Genomic DNA, 19,680 nt, shown 5'->3' with positions numbered 1-19,680 from the left:
CCGCTTTCAAGAATCAACAGCAAGCGAAGGGAGCGAAGGGAGGAGAGTAAAATGGATAAGGGTAGACAGCAAAAGGGAGAGAGAGAGCAAGGACAAGCCCATTCACGACACACGAGATCCAGTTCTAAGTTCTCACAGAGCTCGCCCTTTTGGGCGACAAACAAAAGCTAATGCACTTCTGCCGGATAACTGCTAACACTCGTTGGTGTCGCTCGTCTCTCTTCTCGGTGTCCTTCCGAGTCTCCTTCCGCGCCCATTATGTCGCCTTTCTCTCCGTTGCTTGTGCGCGCTACATCCTTCTTCCTTTTCATTCCCCATCCCCTCCCCTCTTCTTCCTCGCCGGACGGTTAACCGGAGCTTCTTCTAAGAAATGCCTATCCCCGAACAAATCCTCGCAGTTCTCTTTTTATCTGATCTTCATCTATACGAGTTACGATTGCAAAGTCAACGGGCGTAAGCTCAATGAAGCGCGAGAACAATGCACGGATATACTGTTCCTCTCAAATTTTTCGCAAATGACGCGTAACATTGGAATCCTCGCGTGTTCATACTTCACGCGATCGAAATCGCGATTTCCGAGATTTGCGCGGAATGCAGAAAAATAAGAATCGCGGTGCGCGCGATACTTGAAATAAAATCTCACTGCAATAATACGTTGAGAAAGAATACCGTAATAATAATTATATAAAAAAATTTTTTCGCAATATTTTAAAAATTAGTTAGGGAGGTATCCGGAGTCTGTCATATGTGAGATGCAAATCCAGCATCCCGTATGAATTTAAGAATTGAGTTTTCAACTCAAAAAACACTCACTTGTAAAAATTTACAAGTTGAATTCGTTACATGTGTATGTATATATATACACGTACAGTTTCCGCTCAAACATCCTGCGAATGGCTCGTAAGGCCTTATATATTTCTTGTTAATAATTAAAATGTGTTAATATATAAACATTAATATATAAAATGTTAATATTATAAAAATTACAGAGAATAAAAAACAAAACAAAAAACAAACAAACGAACGATTGATTATTCAGCTCTAATTGGCCGAAACGACTTAGCGGCAGGATAATTTAAGCAGATCGTGAGATCGGCCGCAGAAACGGCAGCACCGTGAAACAAGCACCGGAGTTTTGAATAATGCATTATGGATAACGAATAACGGAACAAAAAGATGGACTGTTAAAGAGGAAGAAGAAGGAGTTGAGAACGTGCTGCGGAATTTCAGAGATGTCGCGGGAAAGGAGATAACTCGCTTAATATTTTGCATTTCTTAAGGCCGGGTGAGCCAATATATCCAGTTGTTTTAACGATTCTTTCGGGAACGACACGTTCCGTCGAGGGACTTGAATAAAGTCGGACATGAATATTTATCTCGGTGAAAAAAAATCCCTAACACATATTTCATTTCTATTTTATTTTCTTTCGGCGATATTCGTGTAGAAAAATTTCAGAGCTCTTTATCGGTTTCGAATTCTCTCTCTCTCTCTCTTACGTGATTGTTGTCACGTGTCATTCTGCGACAACAGACGGAAAAACATGTAGACGTTTCTGTTTCGATTAATTCGCCGATTTTGTCTGATTCTCGCATCCACGTTTGGATGCGATTTCGCCGTAGAAAAAGCTATAAAAATGATTCGAAAAATTAACCGACGAATGCACACGCGAGGAATAAAAAGTGCGCCGGCTAACTGCGTGTTTACAAGGCAACGCGGCGGCGAACATACATACACGTTTATAATGTCACCGCCAGTCGCGCCGCGCGCGAACTTTATTCCGCGCGATGCTATTTTATCGTTTTGTTTCGGTAACAGCAGAAAATTTTCTGCAATTACGGCGGCAACCTCGCTTGCGCTCATACTTTCTCTCGCGCTCTGTACGTGAAGATAAAATCCGCGGCCGGCCGCGCCGCGTCGTGTGTTCATAAAGCATATTTAAACGGCGTTCAGCATTTGCGTCGCTGCACTGAAAAAATAAATTTATGCGAGTCGCTTGAATAGAAATATATGCCGTGTTAAAATTTATCGCGATGTTCATTGTGTTGTGTTTTATGATCGAAATGGGATATGCAAAATTGTCGAACTGACATCATTCGCGCTTCGCAGCGAAATTAGTCATCGCGCAGTCTCGCTCTCAACTATATACACGTAATATAAATACATTTATATATATATATATATATATATATATATATATGTGTGTGTATATATTTATCGATTGTGCGTAATATTAATACATAATATATGACGTTGACAAACTTTGTTCCGTTGTTAAAATGATAGAATAAATTCGCTCGAAGAGATTAAAGCACGGCTGTGTGTTAACAATCATAATAATATTACCATGAAATATATAATTGTTCGTAAAATAGAAAACGAGAAGAATTCTTTATCGCGTCCACGCGTGTGCGCGCACGTACACACGCAACGCTCGTTATAAGCGATTGAAATTTTCTAATTAAATCCGCCGCGATGATTCGATAAACGAAAACAATAGCGGACAATGCGCGTGAGTTAACACGGTATGAAATCGTGACGGCTTCTCTCTGTAAGCGCTTCGGTGTCGCGGGCCGATTTAATAGTAGCTATAGCGCCGATTGACAGGAACGCCCGACAGAGCCGGGGGAATGGGTTCTTGTCCCACTTTTCATTCGTTGCGATCGATCGTGCCGGGGGTATTAAGTGCGTATTACGAGGTGATTAATTTGACACTTGTCCATTCCCTTGTCCTTCCATTCGGCGCATAAGCCAATAGAAATAAGCTTGTGATAATTTTTTTTTTTTTTTTTTTTTTTCATTTAAATTAATCAAAGCATTTGTCGGGTGTCGTTAAATTCGCTCATTACGATGATTAAAAGATCGCGGAATTATTTACGTTTGAACGTCACGACGAAAAAAAGAAAGATTCTTTCGGAGCGATATGACATCACTCGCGGAAAATACGTTTCAGCGGATGTTAATTTAAACGAAACCTCATGAATTGAGCGCGAGATATGTATCGTTCAACATACGCATAGACGACCCCACCATTGAAAGAAGCCGCAAAATTCAGCGAATCGTCAAATGTAGCATTAGCAAAATAACCGAGTTGTTTAGCGTTGCTTTCAATAACGCGCTCTTATAACCCGAGTTAACTAGAAAGCACACACGCATCGCGCTAGTAAACTCATAACGCTAATGAAATGTTGTAGAACTTCGTAGTTGCTTTTGAGCGATATCTACAAGTGCGTCTAGTTAGCAACGTAACATTCTGTCTGTATTTCAATAATACGTAATTTATGCATAATCGCGATTCAGTTCTTTTTCTCGCAAAATATTTGATACATTAGATCGAATAGTTTGCGAAAGAAACAGCTGAATCGGGACTATATGCATAATTAGATGTTCGTACTGAATTATGTTATAATATAACACATTACAGAATGGGTTACACATTACACACGCGCGCACGTGTGTGTGTGTGTGTGTGTTTCTCGGTGCAACTGTTTCTCGTATTTCGAAAATATGTTACATATTTGTCGTTCACGAAATTAAGGTAATGTTCTAATTAACGAGAGCTCGTTATATCTTCGAGTACCGCGAGCAAAACCATTCTCGCGGGGATGAATATTGTCCAATTAAAGCATGTTCCTCTCCCCTCTCTTCGCCGTAATCAAAAACGGGAAAGAGAAGTTAGTAAAAGAGAGAAAAGGTGACATTGTCGGGCTTATATCGGGAAGTCAGTCACCATGAGCCGCCATAAAAGTTTGAATGCGCGTCCCTTAATGCGGTATTCGCATAGGAGGAAAACCTCGGGGGAGGATAGTGGCTGTTCGCGGCGAGGGGATCGGCTTGAAGAAAAAAGTCATAACTGCCTTGGTTCACGGCAGCCCGTTCCGCTGTGCTGCTTCCTCTTCCAGCTCCTTTCAGCATCTCTCTCCCTTTTTTTTCTGCTCGCACTCTCCTCGCTTTTTTTTTTTCCCCGCCGAGCCGGGTTAGATTTTTCTAAAGCTCTCTGTCATCGTTCAGCTTTTTAGACTTTTCTGCAGCGCTCCGTTAAGTACGGTACACGTCGTCTTCTTCTTTCTCTCTCTCTCTCTCTCTTCCTCTGTGTCTGTTCTCTTTAATTTATTGCGCTCTCGCACTTATGTAAATGGCTTGCTTATATATACAATTCGTCAGCAAGATATTATTTGTGATAATCAACACGTTGAACGATAAATACCGATGATCTACTTTAAAGAAACATTTCTCCTTGATATTTGCTTATTAAATTCCGCCTGTGTGTAATATCTTTAAATCGTGATTGTAAAAGACTTTGGTATTAAATTCAACTCATGCGAGAGAGAGAAAGAGAGAAAGAGAGAGAGAGAGAGAGAGAGAGAGAGAGAGAGAGAGAGAGATTTTAATATTGTTCTTGTAACGCACACGTAATTTTATTAAAAACTATTACTCTCTCTTCTATGAAATATACTTTATTATATTCTTTTTATTAGTGAAATGTGCGTATATTTAAATATCTGTATATAAAGGCTTTTTGTGAATTATCATACTAAACTTTATTTTGTATCAAAGCTCAATCAAATGCACAATCTCGTATACAAGCGAAATTTTTTTTTTGTTTTTGTTTTGTTTTGTTTTGTTTTGTTTTTTTTTTTTTTTAGAAAAAATCCATCATTTTTATGAAATTATTTGGAGAAAAGTTTACGAGAACCCTTTCCAGAACGACGCGGCTCTCGATCGATTCCAAGACCCAAAGTTTCATTGCGAAAGTCTGATCGCGTAAAAGCTCTTTTACGAGCAGTTTAATACTTGGAAGCTGCTAAAGGAGCATTCGCGTTTTCTTTTTCTTCGATACACCGACATGTAGGCGACTGCGAACTTATATCTCGAGTCTTTTTTTTAGTTTATACACGATGACGTGTATTGTATCATCAAACGCTTATTAAAATAGTTCATATTCTTCAGAATCCCCCAGTTATTTGCTCAATAAGTGGAATACGTACGAGATGGACTGTTTATAATTTATATTCTCTTTTAACATCTGTCGCGAATTTGTTTTTCAATAATCGATTAATTACGATTACAATTAACACATGCAATTATAATAATTAAAGATTACATTAAGGGCAAGGTTATACTCGCCGAATTATTACGTAAACGTTACCGAAAAAACCAAAAGATTGTACGTGACTATATCTTATCTCCAAATCGCAGGTTTGCAAAAAAATACGCCATAGAAGATAAAGTAACAAAAAAAAAAAAAAATCATTCTGCATAAACTAATGATCGGTAAACAGAAAGGAAGTCAAAAGTTTGCTTATCGGATATCCAATACGCGAATATCCTAAAGATTTAAGCCACTTGGATAGTTTCTTGGCCGGTGACATCCTCAAATTATACGACGGACGATAAAACGAATCCTCCGTGAACTTCTCCTGAGTCGGGACTTACGACAGAAGCCTCCGGAGGGGTGGAAATGCTGCTCCTCGTTTAAATATCGTCCTAATCTCGTTGGCCCAAACACCGACCTGCTCGCTCTTCCCCTAACTTTCCTCACGGCTTCTCGTGTGCCTTAATTCTCTCCCCCCGCGAGCGTAAACTTTGGGGAGGTTGTCGGGTGACAAATCGCCGCGGCCGCGGATTATCCGCGAACGAAAAACTAATTAAGCCGAAATACCGGCCGAAACTCGGATTGAGCTCTAGATTCCGTCGTGCCTACCGAATATCTTTCCAAGTATCGCAGATATATTCCTTCTCCTTCATCCTCGTTCGTCTATATACGGTTCGTTTCGCAAGTAGGAGTCTCACCACCCGAGATGCCTACTACCAACGAGAACAAAAAGCGGAGAATCGCTTTGGCGCTCTCTATTCCGCCTATCTAAATAGTTGTCGTAGTCCATAAATCCGCTTAAAGCTGACTCGTGCTGCTGTTCGCTTAATCCCTTTTATGCGCGAGGTATACTCATTCTCCTCTCGGAGAGGAGAGAGAGCACCGCTCGGAAAGTCGAAGTCTTATCGACCATTTCGTGATAACCGGAAGGGTGCAAGAACTTTTGCTCACGCGACATAAGTTTGCCGTTGAGAACGTCCGACCTCATCGTTTTAACATTGTAAATCTATTCTTGAAGAGAAAAAAAAACATCTCTCTCTCGTTATTGATTCCAATAATATTCCATTTCTTGGAATTGATTAATTTATTTTATATTATAATTTTGTTTTTTATGTAAGAGATTTTTAAAAAAGAGTTTTACATACGAAAATTCCGAGGAGATTTCCTCATCGACTTTGACATTTAATTACTTTTTATGTCGTGTTAGCGAAACTTGTTCTCGAACTTGTTCTCGCAGATGTCATAGTGCGCGAACGGAGAAGGTTTCACATTCTCACGCAAACACTTCGGTAGACGGCCTCGATTTTCGTATAGCACACATACAGAAATGTAAGCTATACGTTGAATAAGGAAGTGTCGCGATACCTCTCGGAAGAGATATCTGCTCGGAGAGTCTCTCTACTTGTGGACCGCACCTTTGCTCTAAGTACATTCTAAGACGGACTTACCTCGTTGGAGATTAAGCTTAAGTTCTCTCGACAAAGTGAGTCACATTGTCCTCGTCCTTATCGCGGCAATTGACTTTAGCGCGTATCGCGTTGATTGTGCATTTACCTAAATCGCAACAAAAAATATTTTACGACATCTCCGGATGGTATCTCCTTTGGGAACAATTTGCCTAAACCATTATTTGCATTTAAATTTTCTCGATTGTTATTCTTCTCCAATTAATTGATCAATAATTACGTAAATGAAAAAATATTTATTTGCGCCAAGATTTTTTTATCGCGTTAAATCGTTTCTTAAGTGTTTGTTTATTTTTTCCTTCGTTGTGATTTTTTTTTTTTACTTATTCTTAATGCAAAAATATATCCGGTTGGCAGCGTATAAACGTTACACCGAGAAACGTGAATCGAGTGAAGCGCAACGAAAATGAGTTCCTGCAAGATACATCACGTCAGAAGGAAGCGGGCTGCACGCGTTCCGATTTTATGATGAAAGAAAAAGAGGAGCGAGAGAGAGAGAGAGAGAGAGAGAGAGAAAGAAAGAGAAAGAGAGAGATGAATTTTCCTTCGTCTTCTTTCCGCGCCGCTAATAGAAGTGTCACGAGCAGCCAGGTCTTATAATCCGTTCGTGCTAATTTCAAACCACATCGGGAACACCCAAGAACACGAAGAGCGATCGGGTCACAATTTTCCCAGATTTGTCGTCTCTCGGAAGCTTTAAACTTCTCGAACCTCTCATGAAACTCGTGACGCGGAATTTCTAAAAGTACGGATTAGAACACAGTCCGCGACTTTTGTCTTGTCGTTATCAACGATAATCAAACATCTTCAGTTTTCGCGCGTTTTGCTTTTCTTCTTATATAAAATTTTTACATAGACATATACGTCACAATGTGTGTAATTGTAGAGTAAAAAAATTGTAGAGTAAAAATTGTAGATCATCTATTTTCTCACAAAAATTGACTTTAAACATTCACGTAGATTCGTGATTGATGATGATGTTACATGTTGCATTGCGAAAGCTATATATTTTACATTTATAAGACTGTACATTATGCAAGTACGTTCTCTGTATTATAATTGAAAGTTCCTTCATTCTTACTATAATAAAACGAACTCTTAAAACGATTAAGGGAGAACGTTCCGTTAAACGCACCATGATAGAGAGCCTCTCGACCAGAGATAATTAAAAAGCTAATGAGTAAGCGGATACCTGTTCGTAGCAAAGAAGAAAACGGTACGCTTTAAACATGATTCGACAGCCGACTGATAAAATAATGACGCAGACGAAAAATCAATCTTCCCCGCAGATAGAGTTTCTCTGATATTGAGAGAAGCTCGAACACCATCGGTCATTACCGATCGTATCAGAAAGGTAATGTTAATAATGACAGAAGCAAAAGAAATAACGATAAAAATATAATACTGAGGCTTCGAAGTTTTCCGGTAACAGTATTATTTAATCACGAGGCACGGTAGTGCCTCACGCCAAGTTCACGCACAACAAAGTGACGCGAAGAGATACTAGTTTTGAGACGCTTGCAGCATGTAGCAGCAAGTGGAGAGGATACGCACACAAGCGAACAGCCGTGTATGTGTGCATCGGCTAACTTCCAGCAGTAGGAGACATATACAAGGTGCCGAAATCGCTGTCAATACTTCGGGAAGTGATTGGGAATCCAAAATGAAAGGAAAAAAATTAAATATAAAAATTAAATATAGATCCGGAAAAATAAGTTGGTTCCGAGTTATAGCCACTTTTATGTTTAAATTAAAAATCGTATTTTTTTCATAATCATAATTTATTTTATTGTGTTTTAACATAAATAACTTTATTTCGGACTATTTTGATAGAATAATAAGGACCAGCATTCGTGCTGAAGATGGTCATTTGGAACATCATATCTAATTCGTTTTAAATACCTGTTTATGTCCAAATAATCACCTTCAGCACGAATCCAGGTCTTTATTCTTCTATCAAAATATATTTGAAATGAAGTTATTTATGTTAAAACACAATAAAATAAATTATGATTATGAAAAACATTACGATTTTTAAACATAAAAATGGCTATAACTCAGAAACGACTTATTTCCGAACCTTTATTTATGTAACTTTTTTTCTTTCTTTTTGGATTCTCGATCACTTCCCGAAGTATTGGTAGCGATTGTCCGGACACTCTCTATATATGACAAACAAGAGATCTTATTTTTAGTAAGATCTTATCCGTTCGACGGAGTAGTGTTGTACTCGGTTCTGTCTACATCAGATTACAGCTTCCTACAGTTATTAGTGCTAGTAAAAAGGTTTTTCAAAATACATACGAAATGGAAAATAGTGATATACTTAATAATATTAAATTCGTAAATATGTTCAAAACGTACGCCGGTCAGAATTAACTTCCGAACGAGTTTTATCCTTGGAACGTAGACAAACAGTACAGCTGGATAAAGCAAAATGTGTCGGAATTCTTTCCAAATGTATCGCAGTCGTTGTTTAACTTTATTCCGAGTTTTGTTTTGCGAGCTTGATAACAATCCCTCTCTCGCAATACCTGAATGGATGAACATGGACAAGTATCGCAAAGGACAACAATTTGTGAAAAAAATTACTTTGCAATTTTGGTGACTAAAATACTCTGTCTTATACATATGAGCACTTTTCTCGACGTAATAAAACCATTCAGTATCCTTGGTGGACGGTCACATACTCCGTTTTCAAATTTCAAAAGGTAAAAGTTTACAAGTTGCGTGCAATACTTCTTAGTTAACAAACACGTTATTAATCATAAACATATACATGTATATGTTAATGTGTGTTATTAATCGTTTTATTTTATATAATCATCACATAATAGAAATATGAGATTTTTTTATTAGTAGTGCTACATTGGTTTGTATGCAAAAATAAGTAGACTACGCTTATTAAGTAATCGTATGTGGAAGATAAATGTTAAAAGATCTTGTTATTTTATCTGTTTTTAAATACGTGTCTAGCGGCTTGTATAAAGATAATAAGTAGTCTGTTAGATTGTTAAGTAAATAATAATAGTACAGAAAAAATAATGATAAACTAGAATTAAAAATAACCAATTTAATGTAAGTCAAAATCAGTTGCGTGAGCAAAGTCGAACATCGTATGTGCACGCGGAACCTGTGAGACTTTAGCAACTATGGTAAAATAAATAAAATAAGGTTTTTTTTGGGTTGAAAAAAAAAACAAAACTTTATATTTTTTAACGCATGCTTTTTGAGATTTGACTTATTACGATTTTAGAAAACTAATTCTGAATGCATAAACGTGTATTGTATAATTCGATCGATGTAAGAAAAAAAGAAATTTTCGAAACACGGGAATTTTATCATCAGATACTATGATAAAAAAATTATTTGAAATCTTTTAGTATGCTATCTACGTATACAAAAAATAATTGCGCGCGCGCTTAGAGTTATATTTCAGTATATATTAGATAATATTCCGCAACTTTTCACTTGACCTATCTTTTATATTTTGCAGATATCGCACGACTGTAAATAAAATAATAAATTGGCATAAAGGAGAGCCTTGGAATAATGACTCACAAGCCTACGAAAATATAAAAGCAACACGTAGAATGCACACGGCTGTAAGAAACAAAGTATCGCGATTGACTCGCGACGAATTCGACGCAGCAGCGTGCACATTCGCAAATCCGTGGTGTCCGGATCGTGAAATACTTCAGAAGGATTTTGCCCGTTTGGGAAAACCGGATGTCCTTACACCGTGATCACTGAACCAGCAAAGCCAAACAGACCAATAGATTTCAATAACGCTGACATAGGCGGGCATTTAAGGCGTGATAATATATCACGTCTTGCTTAATCCAAAACATGTCGGAACGCAACAAATGAGGATTTTGACACCTTCTGCCACATGTGGCGAGTTTATGAGTATTTTCTGGGAATAAAAGACGTATTCTGGGAATAAAAAACGTACACTTCTTTTCAAATGTCTCATAATTTTCCACATACTTAAGATATGATTTCCTTATAAAAAAAAAAAAAAACTGTAAAATTTGTCAGGTACAATTTTTGTCGTGGAAGTCATACCCGAATTGGAGCATATCAGGAGCATATCAGGAACATATCAGGAGATGTTTGACCGAATCCTTAAATTATTACTTTCCTTTAATATATATACTTTTCAAAGTATATTTATTACTCATTGCAGATGCAATAAATGCAAAAATGACGCATTTACATGCGTCACTTAATTACGTAGAAAGGATTGCTTACAAAGTCTGGACGTGAGTATAATAACTCTTGTATCTTAAACTTAAAGTCACACGATTCTACGTTCTTTATAGTAAATATTTGGAATCACACAATCATGATTTTGGAATGGCGAGCGCAAAATTTTTTATACAGAGCTATCACACAATCCATCAGCAGCTAACGGCCAGTCTGTTATCTATCCGACATCAGTTATTATTATTTATATTTTCACTACAACATGTTATTTTTATCTTCTATTTATATCTGACTACAATTAAGACAAAATAATCTCACTAATACTTATTTAGTTTTCGATTATCAATTTCATTGTCACTCGTGTGTAGACAAGTGTCTGAAAATTGATTAGCATTTTGTCTGATATATTTTGTTCTCGATCTTTCAAGACCATTATTCCGAATGTCTATTGTCGTTCCTTTTAGCGTTTGTGTAAATAAGGACACACATTTTCTTTTGATGACGTTTAATACTTTTAATATGATCTAATTATTTATTATTACATTTTTAGATTCCTATTACTCTGTGCATTTCAAGTGTCAATCATCAAGATCATTGGTTTTAATATGTGTGCGAACAAAATATTGGAAAACGCACTATAAACCGGAACATCTAGCAGAGCTGCATAAGAAATCGCAGAAGAAAGTACCAGAGATTTTTCTATCAAGCGCTTGCAGATATCATAAGATGAATGTTTTTGATCTGTAAGAACATTACGTCTTTTAATTCGCACTTCGATCCCCGTACAAATATTCTTCTTCGTTGTTTAGCAATATATATTTTATATACATGTTATGTATAAAATATATATACAAAAAAAAAATATATATATATATATATACAGGGTGTCCCAGAATTGCCGTACAATCTCTCGTAGGCAGGTAGAAGGAGTAAAACTGAGTCAAAAAGTCCTGAACCATTTTTTTCTATTATTTATAATAAAGGAGTAATTATTGAGTAAATCAGGCCAATNCTGAACCATTTTTTTCTATTATTTATAATAAAGGAGTAATTATTGAGTAAATCAGGCCAATCAGCGCAGACCTTTAGCCAGACGCACGTCAGTGAGCCGCGCGCCTAGTGTGTGTGAGCGCTCACTGACGTGCGTCTGGCTAAAGGTCTGCGCTGATTTGCCTGATTTACTCAATAATTACTCTTTTATTATACATAATAGAAAAAAATGGTTCAGGACTTTTCGACTCAGTTTTACTCCTTCTACTTGCCTACTAGAGATTGTACGGCAATTCTGGGACACCCTGTATATATATATATAAAATATGTATATAAAATATATGCGTAGTCAACTTTGCATACAAGTCAACAATGTAGCACTACTAATAAAAAAATCTCATGTCTTTATTATGTGATGGTAACGTAAAATAAAACGGTTAATAACATAGACATATACATGTATATGTCTATGATTAATAACGTGTTTGTTAACGCGTATTGCACGGAACCTGTAGACCGTTACCTTTTGAAATTTCAAAACGGAGTATGTGACCGTTCACCAAGGATACCTAGTTTTATTACGTCGATAAAAATGCTCATATGTATAAGACAGAGTATTTTAGTCACCAAAATTGCAAAGTAATTTTTTTCACAAATTGTTGTCCTTTGCGATACTTGTCCATGTCCATCCATTCAGGTATTGCGAGAGAGGGATTGTTATCAAGCTCGCAAAAAAAAACTCGGAATAAAGTTAAACAACGACTGCGGTACATTTGGAAAGAATTCCGACACATTTTGCTTTATCCAGCTGTACTGTTTGTGTACGTTCCAAGGATAAAGCTCGTTCAGAAGTTAATTCTGACCGGCGTACGTTTTGAACATATTTACGAATTTAATATTATTAAGTATATCACTATTTTCCATCTCGTATGTATTTCGAAAAACCTTTTTACTAGCACTAATAACTGTAGGAAGCTGTAATCTGATGTAGATAGAACCGAGTACAACACTATTCTGTCAAACAAATAAAATCTTACTAAAAAATAAGATCTCTTATTTGCCATATATACAGAGTGTCCGGAAAATCGCTACAAATACTTCGGGAAGTGATTGGGAATCCAAAAAGAAGGAAAAAAAGTTATATAAACATAGGTCCGGAAATAAATCGTTTCCGAGCCATTTTTATGTTTAAAAATCATAATGTTTTTCACATAATTATAATTTATTTTATTGTGTTTTAACATAAATAACTTCAGTTCGAATATATTTTGATAGAATAATAAGGACCTGCATTCGTACTGAAGGTGGTTCATTTTGAACATAAACAGGTATTTAAATCGAAGTAGATCTGATTTTCAAAATTACAACTTCGATGCCCATAAAAATATTCTTCTTCGTTGTTTAGCAATATATATTATATATATATATATTATACTCGGTATATTATATATTATATAAAATATATAATATGGCCCAAAACGCGTCAACCGGATCACCTCTCTCTCCAAAATTCAGCGCAATGGATCGAGATGTTTAAGGTCTCAAAATTTTTGTTAAATCATATCTGTCGAATGCCGCGTGGTACTTTTTGAAAATCAAGATGGCGGCTTCAATATGGCGCCTAGAAGGCAAAAAAATTACTCGGTGCTTCAGTATATCTCACATTTTTATTCAAAATTGATGAAAAATACGTTTATAATCATTTTATAGACATACTATATATCCAGCTAAATTTTTCAATTATTGCTGGTCATCCCAACTCCTCTTTCCCCGCTCTAGTCAGTGGCCCAAAAATAGATTTATATGACTTTTTGTTGCTGCATAATTATTTAAAAACGATCGGAAAAAGAGTTTTTTGTATTTGCCATGTGAAAGTAAACGTTGACAAATTGTTGACAAACGTATTTTCATCAATTTTGAATTGACGAGAGCAGTCTGATATTGTATCAGTACCTGTACAGGTTGCTCTTTAAATCCTGATGAAGTGAGCTGAAATGTTCACGAAACGTCGGTATAAGAATAACACTAACGCGGTTCAAACCCGAAAAACATCTTTGTATGTTAATACAACACACCGCGAAAGCATCAAATATCAGAACTTTGAATATGTTGTAGAGTAACTAAAAGTAAGAGACCCGTATTGTTTTTGTGTGCTTTCTTGCACGTTTAAGGAGCGACACTCCATTGACAAAAAACGGTTTTTTTTATGCAAATGTTCTTAAAACGGTAAGAAATATAAAAAAATGTTTCAAATAAAAGTTACATGGTCTTTTAGACTTTATAACCGCGCAGGTGAATGTTTGTTTAATTCAACATTTTTTATTTACGCTCACCTTTCATTATTATTTTCACAAATTTCAAAATTTTTGTAAAAGATTGTAGCATGTGTTAAGCTGAATGCAATCGTATATGATCTTATTATGTTTTAAAAGCGCATCTTTCAGAAATAAGTCGTCAATATCGCATTATAATACGTCTCGCTGAACGACTCATTACTTTTGTCGCGCTCTTATCGTAATATGCGATAAAAAAATGAAGATAGCTTATTGTTACGTATTTGATACCGTTCCAATCACAGATCAAAGAGCAAAGTTTGCTAAAAGTGTTGCTAAAAGGCATTCCTTCCACTGATGCCTTACACTCTTAATTTGTTTAACAGAGATCATTTTAAAAAAAGAGTGATGAAATGCTCCGTAATTCAATACAAATAAATAAGGTGAGATAGGCCACTAGGAGCATGAACATGGTTGTTGTTTGTGTTGTTGAATTTAATATGTGTAGTTAACATCGAATATCAAATGTTTTGATCGTCTATCCTTCTCAATAATAAATTTTTATATATATAAAATGGTGTACATGCTATAAATAATTAAAACGTGGAATAATCAAGTAAAATGACACAAAATATGTTACAAAGTACGTTACGAATTTAAAAAAAGTTGTAGTTCTAGAAGTCGAGGTCATTATGTGTGTAACAATGAATATTTTAGTCACTATTAGACGTCAAAGCTGTACGATACTGCTCAGATCTACTATATTGGATCATTTCAGATCTACTTATAGATCTAAGTAGATCTGAGATAATTTAATATCGTAGATCTGAGTAGAGAGATCTAAAGTAGATTTAAGAATAAATAAAGTGTAGATTTACATAAATTTACTTAAATCTATTTAGATCTACTTTATATATCTTTAGATTTTTAATGTGGATCGAATTAGATCCTTTTTTTTTTTTTATTTTTTTTTATCTCGTTAGATTTAAATTAGATCTAATCTATTTTTTCACGAGTAATTACATAAGAATTCTCTGCCAATTACGTTTGCTTGTGGAAATAGCTTAGAAATATAACAATACTTGCGCATAACTAGTACAGAACACTCATTTCGAATGATTTTTAAACAAATAAAAATTTCAAAAATATTTTAACGATTTCTTAGAACAAAAAAAAATTATATACTTCTATTTCTGTCTCGAGCATTATTTAGAAAGTTTGCTATTGGGAGCTAAGTCGATAAATTAGTTTTATCCGCTGTAGAGGAAATTAACTTAATTAATTATTTTGATTATGTAAAACTGAATTAATTGACACTTAACCGAGCGTTCAATAATGTAAAATCGAATCAAGTCTGCCTTGGACTTGAAACCGCGTGCAAGCCGCGTGATGCTTCGATTTGAGCGGCTAATGTGTGTGTGTATGTTTACCGAGAGCTCAGCCGTGGGTCCAAAGTTTAAAGTTGATAATTGTACTGAAAAAGTGGTTTTGAATTTAGTTTGCTCGGCTTGCGCCAAGTGCTCTGTTAGCGCAAGCCGAGTTGTTCTGTTATTGATTTTTTATGTTAAAATTATATGCATGTCGCGAAGTTGCTTTCAATTTCATATAAAACGACTGAAGCAAAGAATTCGATGTATGCAATAATGAAGCTTTAATTAAACTGTATTTACTTTATTTTTGTTTTTTAACATTCATAGGCATTCAAATGACATGAAAAACTTTGCATTTGTTAATCCAGTATAAATATAAAAACAACGTCGCGACATAAAAAACATGTATACACAAAATAAGTATGTTAAAAAAAAAAAAAAACAACTACTTGTAATAAACGGTTGTATCAAGATAATGTAAAAAAATGATGTAAATGAGTTGGTAGCAATACTGCTTTAAGACATTATATCTCAGATAGACCGATTCTGATTTCAGTCAGTCACTCTCCAATATGTGATTTAAAATAATGACAGAATTAATTGTTAGTTTCTGCTTTTATTGGTAATTACACATTTTTTTATTTTTAATAATACCTCAAACACTTTTCTTATACATATAAATTATGCGTATAACCTGTGATATGTATGATTTAAAACTCTTATTGTCGATTTGATAACGTTGACGTGTGTAAACAAAAAAAAAAAAAATTATTATCTGAGCCAGTATTGAAAAAAAATTATTATCTGAGTCAGTATATTTATTCATGTATGTAGCGCGGAATAGGAGGGCAAGCGTACGATTCAGTTGTCAGTTTCCTTTTGCATGTCGTTATAAAATGACGCTCAGATCTCTATCTCCCAGTTTTGGGAATAAAATAACAAAACCTTTGGCGAACGAAAGTGAAAACTCAAACGAATGTGAAAAACAAGTGTTGCTAATGAAAAGCACATTTGATCCGAAATTGTTTCCCGATGATTTCGATACGTGGACTACAAAAGAACAATACAAATGGATAAACGGAAATCTTCGAAAGTTTTATCCAAATATGCCGGAAACGTTATTGGGACACGTGACCGCTATCTTTCGCCAAATTAAGTTTGATCGATCTCCGGTGGAGACGCCCGAATGGCTGGATATAGAAAAGTATCGCAGAGGACAAAAGCTTGTACGAGAAAATGTTTCGGCAATTACTGTCAGCAAACTGATAAGTATCGTTCACGTGTATTGTTTCATCGATGCTCTAAAACCGATTATTATAGGAGGAAACAGTCATACGCTACAATTGGGTTTCAAAAGGTATTTCACATATCGCGTGTATAATTTTATTAATAATTAATAAAACATATAAAGTTTTACATTTGAAACATAATAACGCGAGATAAGATAACAATCTCTTAATATTTAATTTCTGATATTATCGCGAGCTATTCGCGACGTATTACACGTACTGCGCACTTCGAATTATTTATATTTTTTATCAACAATGTTGTGCGTCTGATTTATATTCTGATATATAAATTTTTTTTCTCGAAATAATTGTGCAAACAATTATTTTCAAAGATACTTGTCGACTATGAGGCGAATATCCAGCTGGTATTTTGGAGAACCTTGGGTCAAAGGAACGCAAGCCTACAAAGACATGCAAATTGCGAATAAATATCATTTGTTAATGAGGAACAAATTGTGCCAACTCGATAACGAGCAAATTGACGCCGCGGCCACACTCGCGGAGTTACGATGTTCGGATCACGAGATGCTTTTGAAAGATTTTGCCGCTGCGTGTCCTTTTGAGAAACCCGGACAGTGTATTTTCCCTTTAGATAACTCGCCGTACAAACCGAAAGGTATAAATAATACGGACATAGCAGTCACGCAGGCTAGTTTTGTGAGCATGATCGTTCTTCGTCCGCAAGACTTGGGAGTGCACAATGCAACCGACGAAGATATAGAAGCCTTCTGTCACATGTGGAGATGCTATGGATATTATCTTGGATTAGAGGACGAGTAAGCAATATTTAAGAGAGAGAATGCACATAAATTATACGTACGCCCTACATGCGCACGTGATTGTATTTTTTATTGCACACTCTGTAAAATGTCTTGCGTCACTAATGTCATACCAAATCATCAGGTACAACTTTTGTCGTGGCAATTTGGCAGAAATAAAACAACGCTTACGGGATTATAACGAATATTGGGTGAAGCCTTGTCTTAAGAATGCCACGGTCGAATGGGAGCACATGACGAAATGCTTGATCGAGCCTATGAATTTCTATCCTTACGTGTATATGCCTTACAAGTCCATGTTACTGATCGCCATGGATTTATTAGATTTAAATATGACGCGTTTGTACGCGTCTCTCAGTTATTCAGAATGGATCGCTTACAAGATTTACAAGTGAGTATAAAAATTTAGTGCATAACTGCAAATGAATTTTTAATACAGTAATTTTTACGAGAATTGTTTTACTTAGACTATCGATTATACATACATTACACACGCGCGCGCGTTGTATCATATAATATGTAAATAAATTTTTTATTTTAGGATGTTTTTATAAGACAAATATATATATATATGTAGAGTTTTACATATATTTATGAACTAGACTGGCATTATAGAAGTTTTTTTTGATCAAAATTATAGCTCTCTCACAAGGACAATTACGTATAGGAAACACTTATTTAAATTAATGATAATAACTATTGTCTGTTCATAGTCTATCTTATTGCGCAATGGATCTCAATGTCAATGCAAAAATTAACAAGTTCGCGACTTATTAAAGACGTAGAAAAACTTACGACGTAGAAATCGTTATTGATGTTTTATACTTAAGATAAATTATCAATAAGAATGGATATTATACTGACATACGTGGCGATAAAATTTGATTTGATAAATGCATGTTTCAATATTTTATTTAATATCAAATAGTGTGATAAATATTCTGGAAGACTACTAATATACAACTTCGACAGATCTGAACATTTTTATTTTAGAATGTTTTAATAAGACGGATCTCTCTCTGTTACTATATAAAAGATTAATAGATGTAATCCATTCTTATTGATAATTTCATCAACACTTATATATTCAGTCATAACTATCGTATATTCATCAGCGAATTATGAAACATACTTTACTACTTTTTTATTATTTGCAGATTTATTTTAAAATATGGTTTGAAGGTGTCTATTGTAAGAGAAGTTTTCAACAAATTTATAATTGGCATATTACATGAAACAAAATTCAATTGAAAGTAATCAAAGAATTTCTTCTTATTTTGACATTGGTGAACAATTATCACTCAATATTTGTTTATTACTGTGTAAGACTTTCTTAATCGCGTTAAATGTATATTTTTGTTTTTTTTTTTTTTTTTTTTTTGTGTAGAATTTGACAGAGTTATTTTCTGCACAACATATCACTTATAAACATTATGATTTTTTAAATTACTTATTTCTCGTCTACGCTCTGAAGAAGACCAGAAATGTTAGACATCAAATTTATTTTTATAAAAATTATTTATAAATAAAGACATTTTTAGCATTAAAAATTATTTATTTTAGATCTACTTTTAAAATGTGATTGTCTTTATTATATGTTAAAAGAGAAAATATGGGAGTCGAAGTACGTTAACATCGCAATGACTTGTTACTGCTGTGTGATATTGTCATATAAGTAAGAAATAAAGATTGTCCCAAAATCGTTATCAAAACTGTAGTTTTTTTCTTCCACCCATTCCAACAGAACTAAACTGTTTTGTAACTTTTGAAAGATTTTCTGCTAAATGTCTTTTGGTGATTTTTATGGTTTGCCGACAGATTTAAGCAGTCCTCGTGTTTCGCAGAGAAAAAAAACATTTAAGAATGTACGTAAAACTGTCGGAAAAGTAGCATAAATAATGAATACTAAGAACTGAGTTGTGCTGAATGCGACAAGAAATCGTCACTCCGTACGTATAATTGTATAAGTGTTACATATCAAATTTTCAGTTTATTGCATAGGGACACTTAGAAAGTCATGTTCTTTATGATCACCAAATAGCAAACAAAAATATTCATAAGGTAAAAATTTAAAACCGAAAGATCCCTTAACTGGGGAAACTATATGAACCTTTAAACTTTTAAACTGCTCTCCTCTAAAATTTGCGGTTTGGAGTTACAGAGAACTATACGTAGGAAAAGTGACGAAATTACAAGCTGAATCAATTCGTA

The 19,680-nt window shown here is 35.0% G+C and overlaps 1 protein-coding gene and 1 long non-coding RNA gene across 2 annotated transcripts; both read left to right on the top strand.

Annotated features, from left to right (window-relative positions):
- The first annotated feature begins 8,772 nt into the window (after positions 1–8,772).
- Positions 8,773–11,643, top strand: LOC109860318. Its single transcript, XR_002250807.1, has 4 exons — positions 8,773–9,270; positions 10,056–10,510; positions 10,601–10,824; positions 11,319–11,643. It is a non-coding gene; the product is annotated as an uncharacterized LOC109860318 (long non-coding RNA).
- A 4,548-nt stretch (positions 11,644–16,191) lies between these two features.
- LOC109860317 lies at positions 16,192–19,181 on the top strand. Its single transcript, XM_020439321.1, has 4 exons — positions 16,192–16,758; positions 17,023–17,466; positions 17,594–17,860; positions 18,627–19,181. The coding sequence occupies exons 1-4, from the start codon at positions 16,226–16,228 to the stop codon at positions 18,718–18,720; spliced, it is 1,338 nt and encodes a 445-aa protein (XP_020294910.1). The 5' UTR covers positions 16,192–16,225; the 3' UTR covers positions 18,721–19,181.
- Positions 19,182–19,680: the final 499 nt, after the last annotated feature.

This window comes from Pseudomyrmex gracilis, unplaced genomic scaffold, assembly GCF_002006095.1.
Source record: "Pseudomyrmex gracilis isolate BER0280 unplaced genomic scaffold, ASM200609v1 scaffold_367, whole genome shotgun sequence".
NCBI classification, from domain to species: domain Eukaryota; kingdom Metazoa; phylum Arthropoda; class Insecta; order Hymenoptera; family Formicidae; genus Pseudomyrmex; species Pseudomyrmex gracilis.
Note: the sequence above shows the minus strand (reverse complement) of the source record. Positions and strands in the feature narration are given on the sequence as shown.